This window comes from Pundamilia nyererei, unplaced genomic scaffold, assembly GCF_000239375.1.
Source record: "Pundamilia nyererei isolate P.nyererei 1_Seehausen unplaced genomic scaffold, PunNye1.0 scaffold00001, whole genome shotgun sequence".
NCBI lineage: Eukaryota > Metazoa > Chordata > Actinopteri > Cichliformes > Cichlidae > Pundamilia > Pundamilia nyererei.
In genome coordinates, this window is record NW_005187402.1 from 5,093,668 (window position 1) to 5,107,085 (window position 13,418).

Consider the following 13,418-nt stretch of genomic DNA (forward strand, 5'->3'; position numbering starts at 1 on the left):
TACACTTATTCTCATCTATCCTTTGATGCCTTGCTTCACTTGTTTCCTGTAGGTGGATGAACCGGCTGGGTCTAGCTGCTATTGGATACACACCAGATGATAAGGTGCCTCGCCCTGATGAAGGTGAGGTGGATGGGCTAGACAAGAAAGGATTCCCTCAAACTTTGTATGTGTGTGTGTGTGTGTGTGTATAACTAGCACAATTTTGTATGTGCATGTGTATTTATCGTCACATCAGACTATTGGAGTGAGAGCGATCAAGACGACGTTGACGGCTCGATGACACTCAAACAGGAGGGACCTTCATCATTCTGTGATACTTACCATCGCACACCATCGGTAAGTAACACACTCAACTACACTCCTTTGCAATGTTTCATTCTGATAGAATATTTGATTCTTAAAAGCCCCACAGTTTTCCGATCTGCGTAGACCAGAGCTCGGCATTAATAAAACATCAGAGTGTGAGCCTAACGGCTTCTGTAAGCAGCCAAGACCATCACTTCTCTGTGTTCTGCTGCCAGAACTTGTACTTAGTCTGACCTTTAGGTGGCGACATGCACATGCTCATTACATCACTGCTCTGATGTTACTCAGAGAATTAAAATCCAGTGGCACTGGTGTCATTAATATCTCAGCTGAGCCACAATGCTCATGTCAGTCATTCGTAGATTACTCTTCAGCCATCTCATTGCTTTTTTATTCTCATCTTTTGCTCTCTTTCTTTCCTTCTCCTGTCCTCTCTCCACCCTTGCACACCTCCTCCTCCTCGTCTTGCGGGTCACTGTTTCCTTGTATCTGTGCTCACCTTTCACTCTTCACCACTTTCATCTATCCCTGCTCACTTCTCTTACTCTTGATCCGTTCAGGCTAACCTCCTCCACAGTTATGACCAGTTGCCCCGCTCAGTGAGCTCCATGAGCCTCATGCGCTCCACTCCATCCCCACTCCCCCCACCAATGAGTGCCTCCACCTCCCCCATTCCTCCACAGATGGTCTCTTCCACCTCCCCTCTCCCTCCACAGGTTAATTCTTCTAGCCCCTTCCCGGAGCCTAAGCATGGTCGGCATTTCTCCAGCGAGTCCACACACTCCCACTCCTCTGCCGAGGACCAGCGTGGAGACAGCATGGGCATGGGAACTGGCACAGGCAGCACCAGTACCCACTCATCCGGCTGCCGCTCTTCCCATCGTGAACGACGCTCCTGGCAGGACCTCATTGAGACCCCTCTGACCAGCGCAGGGCTGCACTTCCTCCAGACAGCACCGGGGGAGAGTGAGTATGGCGGCTTAATGGGGAGCATGGCTGGAGAAATGGGGTTCTACGGAGGGCTGGGCAGACAGGGCATGTCCCCAGAGAGACGCAGGCAGGCCACGCTGCCCGTACGGAGACACCACGCCGCAGAGAGGGACAGAGAACGGGACGGGCCCTTCCCTCTGGAGCGGGGGCCGTACACACACAGCCACACACACAGGCGCTCCCACAAGCAACGGAGCCAGAGTCTCCCCAGGAACAGGGACCCGATGCCAGGAAAGCTGCTGCACACCTCTGCTCACATGGAGGAGAGGAGTGAAGACGAGGAGGCAGAAGAGCAGGCTGCAGATATGCTTGAGGGTGAGGAGGGTAAGAAAGTTACAGGGTTAATATTTTCCTAGTGTTGTATGAATTAGACAAAATATTAATGTCATGTATTTAAGTTAAAGTAAAAAAAAAAAAAACTCTTTATAACACAGCCCACGACTAAGACTAGAATTAAATGTAATTTCACTTTATGTTTTCTGAATAATACAGTCATATTTATTTAAAGTAATCGGGTAACAATTCAGCTATTTATAGCAACTATTCACAGGAAATAAAGAAGCAATGATGATAAAGAAATAACTATATTGTAAGGAACTTTAAGTAGTGCATAACTTCTGAGTATTTTACAGGAATTGAGACACAAAATGATGTAAAATTGATCAAGTTTACAGTATTGTTTTGTATATAACTATCCTCCCACCCATATTTACATAGGTCAAAATATGTAGTAAATATCAGCTCAGTCATTAACAATAAGAAGAATAAGAATAACTTTATTGATCCCAGAGGGAAATTAATATGTCTGGCTCAGATTAATTTACTGATTAGTATGCAATCACTGACTTTTCAGGCTTTAAAAAAGCCCAGTTTTCTAACAGTGTTCAATACAGTCAACTATGAAATGAATATAAGCTGTCATGTGTCATTTTTATTTATTTATTTATTTTTAATTTTATTGCTATGTCTGGTTTTATTACTATGTGAATATTAGTATTGTACAGCACTTTGGTCTACCAGGTGTGTTTTTAAAGTGCTATATAAATAAACGATGATGATGATGATGATGTGATCATTGTCAGATACAAAAATGTAAAGAAATTCTGTAAATATTATATAATAATATTTCTCTAATATTCCCATTTCTACTAAACAAACAAAAAATCTTTTAAACTTTAAAACTTAATTTAAACTTCTGCTTTGAATCTATGTAGAGCCCAGAACATAGTCTGCAGTGGTTCTAAGTGTATATACACCCATCATGGGCATGAATCTCATGGTTTTGGGCTTTAAATGATTTCTTTAAACTCTTCTTTTTCCAGGATCAAATGATTGTACAGCAACATCTTTAAAAAGTTTTAAAAAAACAAGAACTGGGAACAAGTTTTGAGTGTATTTTCTAATCCACAGAAAGTCAAAAGTATACATGTAGGGTCAAATAAATATGTACACCTCTCACTAATATTTGGGTAAATGTCCCTCACCGAGTTGCAGATGTTTTGGGAGCCATCAACGAGCTTCTGGCATAATCCTGGATGGATAGTTGACCCCTCTCTTTGGCACTAGGTTCATTTAAATTGGTTGGTTTCCAGGCACGGACTTGGCATTGACGCATTCTCCACAAATTTTCAATAGTGTTGAGTTCGGGGAAGACCGTTTCAGATGCTAAATGTTGGTCTGCTTTATCTATTCCAAACCAGTTTTAAAGTGTTTTCAGGATCATTGTTTCGTTTCTTTTCAGCTATATACCAACTGGTTTAAAGTGAATTGTTGCCAAATAGTAAAATATTTGTTTCATCTAAACATAAAACTTTTGCAACTTACTTCTACTTCTGCATGCACGTACATTTCACGCTTTGGAGACGAAAATGTGAAATGGAAAAGGTGGACCGGCGCGTCTTTCACATTTTGCTGTGACATGGAGTTGAAACACATTTATTGAGAGATTTAAATGTGTGTATGTATAAGCTTGAGCCTGTGTGGATCAGAGAAAATCCTAAATAAATTCAAACTCGTGCACGAGTTCTTGTTTTTTTTATAGTCATCAAAGATGGATGCTGGAAAATAAAACAGTACAAAGAAATCATTAAAAGCCCAAAATGACCACGGTATTCATGCCCATGACGAGTGTTTGTAAACTTGTGGCCCAAACTGTACACAAGCCTTCCACTCTGTTGTCAATATTCATACCAGTGAGGCCTGTGGCGATGCCATGTGTAGTTAGATTTGTAGGAAGGTGCATGTTAGGTTATTTAAAAGGGTTTGCAGCAATGACATACAGATGCCTTCAGCCAAGGTTTAACATGAATGCATAAATCCACTGTAACCAAACAAAAGGTTCACTCTCCAAAAAGGGTACTACTATAAGTTTTATTTGTATTAAGGAGGTAGAGCTAACAAAAGAGCTTCCATAACAGTGAAAATTCCCAGTTTGATCCCAAAAGGAGACACAAATCCCTTTGGGGTCGCATCAGGAGGGCATCTGGTGTAAAAATCTGCTAAATCAGACACATGCAGCTACCAGCTGTTGTGACCCCTCATGAATAAGGGAGCAGCTGAAAGTAATAGTTTTTCCTTAAGCTGTTTTTGCAGATGCACTGCAGTCTTGAAATTTTGCAGGAACTCCCTCATACGAATACCTTTTGCACCAATATGCGAATAACACAGCTAATATTCCAGTACGTGCTAGCAGGTGGGCGTCACATGTGCGGCAATCTGCTCATTGTATCCAGGCAGCTCTTGCCTAAACCACTGAGAATTCCCGGTTTTATGAATGCATCTAAATAGACTCTTTCCTGCTGTGTGACACATGTGAAACTATTTATACTGCTCTTAGTATTACTTGTGTCAGTGATCGGAGTTAACTAATTCTCTTTACTTCACCGTTTATTTATTTTGTAAAAATAAAAAACAGTGTCACATTAGTATAAAGGCATCCAAATCTAGGTTTGCTAGGTTTTTTTCTAACTGTCAGTTGTACGTGATCGGTCTGTCTCTCACCGCTCGTCTCGTTAGATCTGCGGGAGCTGAGAGTGGAGAGCAGAGAGAGGAGGGTGTCGGAGGGACGGGAGCGGCGAGTTTCAGAGTGCCGCGAGCCCGAGCCGCTGGATGGGCTAGAGCAGCTCTATCGGGCCCTGGAGCAAGCCAACGTGACAGCTTTAGGAGACCCTAGACCATGTAGCAGGCAGGAGCTTCGACGCTGTTTCATCCAGAGAGCCAGGGACCCCCTGCTCAACGACAGGCTGCACCGGGTCCGAGCCCTCCGTAGCACCTTGAAGGTATCATTAACAACTTCTGTCACAAACGGAACAAAGATTTAACATGTTTTAAAACTTTCTAATACCCGTAAACCCATAACTCCCTTAGTCACGTGTCCCCTTAGTGTGTCATTTCATGGAAATGTTGCTGAAAAACAAACAATACTTCCCCTCCTTACATCATAAGTATGCTGTACCTTTCCTGGCGTATTATGGAATGGATTAATCTTGCCTTTTCACATCGTTATTTATTAATTGATGCACAACAACTTGATGAATTTTAAATAAAGATGGACCCAAAATAAGATGTCGCCTGTTAAGTCTGTGAAGGTTCTCAGTCATCCAGGTCGTCGTAGTCTAAGTAGCTTGGAAAGAAAAGCATCTGGACTTCTTTAAGTTGCTTGAAGACGTTTCACCTCTCATCCGAGAAGCTTCTTCAGTTCTAGGGTCAAATAGAGGAGAGTCCCAGATTTAAGCCCTGTGGGAGTGTCCCCCAAAGAGGGACAATGGACCCCCACGGGACAAGACTCGGTTGTCCATTTGTATCTAAAGGATAAAGGTCACTCTTTCGAGGATGACATTTTGGACAGAGACGACAGATGGTTTGAAAAAGGGACTGAAAGAATCAATTTATGTCCACTGTGATCGACCATCTTTGAACAGAAGCGGGGGTTTACGACACCAACTGTCTGCCATCTATAATCCAGTTCTGAGATCCCTTCCCAGACGCCTTAACGCCCACTCACATCCTGGGCCAGCTGACCTCAGGAAATCACATGATAGGGTGGGGCCAGGTTTCACAATGAGCTCACCTGAGACCTTGGCTACTTGTGACCCACACCCGTTTTCACACCTTGGCTCATGTGATTAGGTAGAGGATCATTAGGGGGTCCATTGTCGCTCTTGGGGGGGGGACACTCACACAGGGCTTAAATCTGTGACTTTCCAGCATTTGACCCTAGAACTGAAGAAGCTTCTATGCTTTGTGAAGAAGCTTCTATGCAAACTTTGTTTCAGTTTGTGAATAAAACTGAATTGAATTGAATTGAAAAAAAAGATGTAAAAAAGCAAGATTTCCCGACTTCATAATACGGCCCACACTCCGAAAAGTACAGCATACTTACGATGCAAGATGGGGAAATAATGTTTTTCTGTAAAATTACCATAGAATTACATACTTACACTATACTTAAAATTACAGTATAAGTACAATTTTCTTGGCTGACATGTTACCCTTTATTCTATCATTTATATTACGTTTATTCTAATCCATATTTACAGATAAATATACAACAATTACATTATAGTTTCAACTGAAATATATTGAATTTCCATTTAATTACAGGGGAACTACATCCTTTATCACAGGGTGTATTATAAGTGTTACCAGGTTGTTGTTGGTTTTTTTTACACAAAAAAAACAACGTGAGGATTTAATGCGGTAACGCTTTTCTCCTACAGGCCAAAGAGTCGGAGCTAGCAGTGATCTGTTCCCTCCTGGAGGACCCTGGCCTGTGCTCCCAAACCTTCAGAGAATGGAAGCAGTGGCACAGCGAGCTCTACTCAGACATCTGCCAGCTCAGCCCCGGCACCAACGGCCAGGATGACCTCTCCCCGCTGGCCGCACCTCTCATGACCCACACGCACTCCTTCATCGAGACCCACGTGTGAGAAAGAGACGAGAAGCGAAGGCTGAACTGACACGCACACGCAAACACACACACGCGCGCAGCAACACGGAGCTTTACATTAGCTAACCCTCTGTCCTGGTCACGACTCTGAGCATGCACACACACACACACACACACACACACATTGTAAGATGTGTAAATATCATAGAGGGAACAGTCTGAGACCTGCGTGTATGAACTTTTGATAATCCCGAGGACCCCACAGGGTGCCAATTGCATGCCTGAACAGAAAGCATTAATCTTCCTTTGTCTATGGATCTCAGCATAAACGCCACACGCTTGTCAAGCAAAACGGGGGGAAAAAACAGACTTTTTAACACAAATTTTTTCTTTTATATTCTCTAGGTTTTGCTTTTTTTTTCTGCTTTATTTTAGGGGTAAGGGGGAGCTATGTAGCAGCAATACAGAGGAAAACCCTTTTCACCACAACACTGTACTTTTGTACTGATGAACTTTGCACCCAGAGCCACCAGTTCTCCCCCTTTCTCTCTGTGTTTTTTTTCCTCTTGCGTATCTTTTTGAGTTACAGGGACCTCACTGTTATTTCAGGCTGATCTCACGGCACAGTGCGGGGAAAGTAAAGTGTGAAACTGTGAGAGGTAGCCAGCAATGTCGGTTTATCAGCGAGAACCCCTTTGCGCTGGCCGGATTCATGTGCTGAAGGAGGCTCCTCTGAACGAGTGCAGTTCTGTTGGCATCTTCTCTTCCTCTCGTTTCTCTCCATCACCTTCTCTTTTCTTAGCGACTTCTTTCTCTAGTCCTCAAAGACTTGTGTATATGTGTATACTGATGTAAATGTTTGCGTTCCACTACCACTGTGATAGGCTTCTAGAGGTAGCGGAGGGAAGACAGAGAGTATGTATTTGTGCGGGTGCAAAACAAGTTTATTATTATTACTTTTTTTTGGTTTCTTTCGTAGTTTTTTTTCCTTAAACCGTGAATGCAAGAGCTTAGAGAGTTCTTTTTCAGTCACTCACTACAACGAATGCACTTTCTATATCTCTATATCTCATCGGCTGCATCACAGGGTCTACGTGTCATCGGCCTCATTACCATTGCTGTTCAAATATCAGGTAAAAGCATTTGCCGTCTCATTTTCTAAAGATTTGTGTACAGTCTACAAATATATTTAAACATAGAAGACTATATAAAATCTATTTACGTTTTGTGTCATAGAAATAATGTAAAGTATGATGTATTCTATGCCAAGGTTCTGCAGTGTCCCCCTCTTCACTCTGTAGATGCAGGGTGTTTAGCAGTCGAACAAATAGGATGCGACCGACAGCCGTCGCTGATGGTCTTTACTGGTTTACATCACGGCTGACCATTCTTTGGGTGGTGCGTTGCATGAGACAAAGGCCTGGGACTGATTTGAATGGACAGGGTAAAATACTGTGGATCATTTGTGTTCCTTTTTTTGTTCCTTCTCACAATTGCAAGGTAATTAGACTCGTAGCGCATGATAGATGCAAAAGTACCGTCGAACGATGACTTTTTCTTTATGTGCTCGTAGCTTTCAAGTCTTTGTTTTTCATTCTGCAGTGTTTAGAGACACGTACTGTACCATGAGAGTTAAGGGAGGTTTTTCCTTCTCCTTTAGCATCCAAGCAGCAGGTTATAATTTGATGTTTGGCTCACATAGAAGACCGACCTGCATCCTAAAGAAGCTTCTGACACCTCACTCCAAGTGACATCACTGCAGTTGCTTCCAAAGTGAAAGCTAATTTGACATTCCCTCTAAGCATATGGTTGATACTGGGCAGTCATAACCTCTGCACTAAACGGTCTGTAATGTCTGTGAAACCGGGATGAATCATTTCATCTGCAATATCAGGCCAAGGACTCAACGGTGCCCCCCAGCGTCGAGGACTCCGAGAGACACGTGTAGCACCTGCTGCATCCAGCACTGTCTGTACTTAGTCTTCATATTTTACTGTTGTTCTTCTTCATGAGTTTTCATCATGTCACACTGTAGTGAAATATCAAACGTGCCCCAGAGATATAGCTCATGTTATTTGCCTGTTATTTCTTTATTTTTGTTTTTTTTGCTAGTTTGTTTTTTAATGATTAATTTGAGAGTAACACAAAGAAACTCAATGATGCAAGCACTTTCCCTGTGCCTCCCAATCCTCTCTTTGGCAACGAAAGGACTGACTATTTCCACACACAGGCACGTACACACACACACAGACACACACGCGCAGCTGTAGAAGAGTTACAATACAGTTTTAGTCTGCAGACCTCTCTCTGTTTGTCATCTGTAGTGTTGGTCTTCTTTCTCCAACCGCTGCTCTGACATACTGTAGATTAAAGGAGTTCTGAGAGTTTTCATTTGTAGGCACCGACTGTGTTATTCCTCCCGAATCTTTTTGTGTGTGTAAACCTGCAGAAACAGGCCGAAAAGGGAGATTCCACTGTGTGTTCTTTCAGGGGTGTACACCTCATGGTACATTGCACAGGTGTGTAAGATGTAAGTTGCACTGCGACATTAAAAAAAAGGAACATATTGCTCTTTTTCAAGGATAATATTAGCTTACTGTTATTCTGTACATTAAAATGACTAAAGACGATATTAAAAAAGAAAGAAAATTACATTTATTCTTCCTAAAGTAGCCTTTTTTGGTTTCATATATATGAATATATATTACAGAAAATACAGATTGTAAACCTAAGTTGTTAAACTTTGACTTCAATAAACTGAATCCTCTGCACTATGGCCGGTTAATGTGTGCCTTTCCTCTGATTTATTGGAAGAGTTTTGCTGTGTCTTCTAGTTAATAACAGTTTCAAGTTAAGGGCAGGAAGCCCTACAGCATGCTGTGCAACTCGTGCCATCCATCTATCCATCATATCTTTTTCAGTTTACAATGTGGTGGGCAAAAGCTTTGTTTCCAGGCTGTCACTTGGCTTCACTCTCTGCACTCTTTTAAAGACAATCTTTATTCTGGATTCATCTCTTGGGGATCTATAGCCTTGCCGGGCGATTGTGGCTCAAGAGTTGGGAGTTCACCTTGTAATCGGAAGGTTGCCGGTTCGAGCCCTGGCTTGGACAGTCTTGGTTGTTGTGTCCTTGGGCAAGACACTTCACCCGTTACCTACCAGTGTCCGGCAGCCTCACCTCTGTCAGTGCGCCCCAGGGTGGCTGTGGCTACAATGTAGCTTGCAATCATGTGTGTGTGAATGGGTGGATGACTGGATGTGTAAAGCGCTTTGGGGTCCTTAGGGACTAGTAAAGCACTATACAAATACAGGCCATTTACCATTTGTTGGGGCCTTACTATTGGAATGAGTATGTGCACAATTGCCTAAACAGTTTTGGCATATAAATATAGAGAAGGTTTATTGATACTGGAAGCTTCCATTAGTAGTCTGCTTCTACTCTCAGTACTAACAAAACAGGTTTGAGCAGGCTTTGGTTGCCTGCAGGTAAATAGTCCAGATGGAGAGCAAAAGAAGGATGCTGTTGAAATGCAATACATAATCAGCAACTATTCCTGATGTATTTCCATTTGTAAACAATGTTGCAAACCTTAACTCAGATATCTAGTGGCTTCACCGGCAACCCAAAAATGAATTCCTAGACTGATACTGTTTCATCAAATCCAGTGCAACATGTGCACCTGTGCTGTTCTGGTGCAGAACTTTGTGTGTGTAGGTTGATTTCTGACTGAACACATCTTAAAGCTCTTGTGCACAAAGTTAAGTAGTACTGTAAATTTTCTTATACATATTCACTTCATTAAAACTAAACTAAATGTGGAGAAATCCTGTGGTGCTGGAACATGTGGCCCCCTCAGGGTCGATGCTGGCAATGTCTCAGCAACGTAAATAACAACTCATTTACATGTGAAACTGCGAGTAGGAGTTAATTTTTATTTTGATTACACGCATGCAAATGTACAAAAGCAAAGGTCAACTGTCCGCTCAGTGGGTGAGCAACATGTGGACTTACTTGACGAGTAGGATAGCACAGCCGAGCTGCAATTCCCACTTCAGCCCATTTGGTGGCAGTAGCCGACCGCGGGGTTTTTTGGGCTAGAACGAAGCTGTAACCAACAGAAGAAGGGGGAGAGCGCTGTCATGGCAGCCAAGGTGAATGCATGTCATTTTGTCTTCAGCAAAGTTTTTAGCTTTTATTACAATGACTTTTCAATGAAAGTGTAGACTGTATGTTGGCGTCAAGTGCCCCGCAGCTGCTAATGTTTACTTGTTCTGGTTGTCACATCTCAGGCGTTGTTACTCTGCACGAAATATCTTTGCTAGCTATGTGTGCTGTGCTAGCTTCGCTGAATGACTCCTAAAAAGAATACACGGAGGAAGGTTTTAGCAGAGGTTGCATCTTTAAAAGTGTGTAACAGCTGTTTAACCTTAATAGCTGTCAGCCCTGCCTTTGTTAGCTTTCTAGAGCCGCATTAAGCTACAACACAAACACTGTCGGTAAGAGTAACGCTTAACGTCAGTTAGCTTAACTAGTTCGAAACAGTTTGTACACACAAAACAAAGGGAATAAGCTCAGGATGTATACTTAGAAGTTCATTAGTGCAGTATAAATAAATATTTGAAAGACTGGAAAAGCGATGCTTTGAAATATATGGTGGTATTGTTGTAATTAATAATGTAATATATACATATAATAATTCTTCCACTGAAAGTCCACGAAGTAAGCTGTGATAGTGATGTGGTGTTGACACACTGACTAAAACTACAGTGTACGTTCCCCCTCCTGCCAGGTGGTAATGGTGGCCGTCCCGACTGTGCTGGGAATAGCCTCCCTCCGTGTGTACTCTGTGAATGAAGCGCCCGCTGATGGGCTGGTTACTCGAGAAAAGGTGTGTATTCATGATTTGTATGGGATATTGCCATTCATAGCCATAATAACACACCAACTCTCTACCTCCCTTTCCCCAGCTCAACATCTACAACCCGGTGTTGCAGTCTGCTCAGAGTAAGTTTGTCCCAGAGAGTCCAGGGGTCATCGAGGGTGGAGTGACTACAGCCAGAGAGACAGTACTACCATTTGTGCACGCTGTAAAGGTATTCACGTTTCCCCCCCTTTGTGTACATGTAAAGCTGCATGTAGGAAAAAATCTCATTCACATTCACCGTCAAGTACTGATGTAGCTCATGCTTTCACATCCTCTTCTGCACTTTTAACACGAGCAGGTGGTGGAAACGCATTTATATTTAAACATATGACAGCTAAAATGCACCAGAGAACTCTTATCTTGCACCTGCGAATTTAGTTGACACCGCTATCTTTTTGCTGCTCATTGTGGTTTACAGAGCACGATCCCACATGCTGCAAGTGCTCGGTGCAGGAAGGATTCTTGCAGGTTTAGGAGTTAGACAGGAAACTTCATGCAGTTTAACTTCAGTTAAACTGCATGAAGTTTGCTGCAAGAAGATTTGACAGTTTGATTCTATGAAACACGGGTTGTTGGGTGGGGGTGAGCAGTTAGCACTGACTCACATGTATCTGTTTCAGTGTTGCTTAAACAGGCATGTTCTTGATGAACTTTTCTAGTGGTTTCAGTTTAGTCTTCTGTTCCCTGCAGGGTGCCTGTATCTCTGTGAAAAGGGGAAGTATTGATCTTTATCATGCTGGAGAAGGTGAGTAAACAACAGGCAAACAACAGTCTTAGTTACATTGCACCTAAATATCAAATTTCAATAATAATAAGACATTTAAAGTTTTCAACATGTCACACATTTACTAAGTAAATATATTTCAAGGGGTGCTATTGAGGTGAAATTCTCACCAGGTGTCTGTAACAACCCATCCATTTCACACATGCAAAGAAATCAAACCACAGATGTCCATAAATTATGTGTAATAGCGAGAAATGACACAGGGAAAAGTATCAAACGCATGAAAAGGGAGGTGCAAAAAGTCGTGGAAAGTCATGACAGTAGCTCAAATCAGTCCTGCCACTTGTGCAAAGTGCAAATTTATATTAGCTGGTTCTTCACCAACTGATGGCCTATAAGAAGGGGTCTCATTACTAAGGTGTAAAACCAATTAGCTCTCTCAAGGCCGTTGCAAAACATACTGAAGAATTTCTAAACTAGTGAAGGTTCCAGTGAACAAAGTGGAAAGAACATCATGTTACCATAAACCGACCATGACCAGATGCCTCCTGCAAGATTTCAGAAGAGTTGTCTGAGAGTCAAGCAGCACTAGAGGCGCTGCATATCACCCCCAAAACGCCATACCAACAGTGAAGTTTGATACTGTGTGTACAATACTTTCTCCCTGTGTGATTTCTCATTATTACACATAACTTAATTTATGGGCATCTTTGGTTTGATATTGTGGCATTTGTGGGTTGGAAGGGTTATTTCACACATCTGGTCAGACTTTCATGTAAATAGCACCTTTAGAAACATATTTAATTTGTGATGTATTCAGTACTTCAGTCTTACCCACAGTAAGACATTAGAGGAAGAGAGTGATCTATTTAAAGTTATTTTTTTAGTTACAGTTTAATGGTAGTCCCAATATTAGTGATACAGTTCACACCTTTTCTTTAAAGGAAGCTGAATGTATTTTTGTCAGCATCTTGATTTCTGTTATCTGCTCCTCAGATTTATACTATTACCTGAAGGACCCTCCTCCTGGTTTTCTGCCCAGATTTGGCACCATCACCGTGGCTGGCCTGCTTGGCATGTTCTTGGCACGGAAAGGTAACTCGAACTGACAAACAGTTTAGGCCTGCAAGAAACGTTTGAATCAGTTTCTCATATTAAATAAAGGAAAATGTTTGAAAGAGTGTTGGTCTAAGTGTGAACGGTTGTCTCTCTGTGTTAGCCCTGCAATAGACAGGTCACCTTTCCATTGTGCCATATTACAGGTGGGATAGGCTCCAGCCCCATGTGACCCAGTAAAAGCATTGCATACGACTATAACAAACGTAACATACGCAAGAACTGCACATAGTGCAAGTTTAGTAAGCTTAATTATACATTAATGAATAAATAACTCACAAGACATCAAAACAATTCCCTTTTTTAGTCTAGAATCAGTCTAGAAAAATTAAAGATGAAAATCCTGAAAAACAAGTGCAATTTGTTGAATATGTCTCAATAAACATGCATTGCTGCTGACACATCAGTGTGCCACTAAATGGTCACATACAATGTTTTGAAACTCATCAGCAAAACTCGACTCCTG

The 13,418-nt window shown here is 42.1% G+C and overlaps 2 protein-coding genes across 7 annotated transcripts in view; both read left to right on the forward strand.

Moving 5' to 3' along the window:
• LOC102207626 (connector enhancer of kinase suppressor of ras 2) overlaps positions 1–8,958 on the forward strand; it is a 63,564-nt gene extending 54,606 nt beyond the window's left edge. For 2 of the 6 annotated variants that reach the window (XM_013908864.1, XM_013908871.1), the window contains 5 exons: positions 53–123; positions 239–339; positions 870–1,623; positions 4,315–4,577; positions 6,018–8,958. In XM_013908864.1, coding sequence (XP_013764318.1) covers positions 53–123; positions 239–339; positions 870–1,623; positions 4,315–4,577; positions 6,018–6,227 — 1,399 coding nt within the window. In that variant the 3' untranslated portion in view covers positions 6,228–8,958. The remainder of the gene's footprint in view (positions 1–52; positions 124–238; positions 340–869; positions 1,624–4,314; positions 4,578–6,017) is intronic. The other 4 variants (XR_001290278.1, XR_001290277.1, XM_013908870.1 and 1 more) reach the window with 4 other exon arrangements.
• Positions 8,959–10,245: 1,287 nt separating this feature from the next.
• Positions 10,246–13,418, forward strand: part of apool (apolipoprotein O-like) — a 7,768-nt gene continuing 4,595 nt past the window's right edge. Inside the window, exons 1-5 of the mRNA XM_005719535.1 lie at positions 10,246–10,339; positions 10,978–11,076; positions 11,156–11,281; positions 11,803–11,857; positions 12,833–12,931. Of these exons, the coding sequence (XP_005719592.1) occupies positions 10,328–10,339; positions 10,978–11,076; positions 11,156–11,281; positions 11,803–11,857; positions 12,833–12,931 (391 nt within the window). The 5' untranslated portion in view covers positions 10,246–10,327. The remainder of the gene's footprint in view (positions 10,340–10,977; positions 11,077–11,155; positions 11,282–11,802; positions 11,858–12,832; positions 12,932–13,418) is intronic.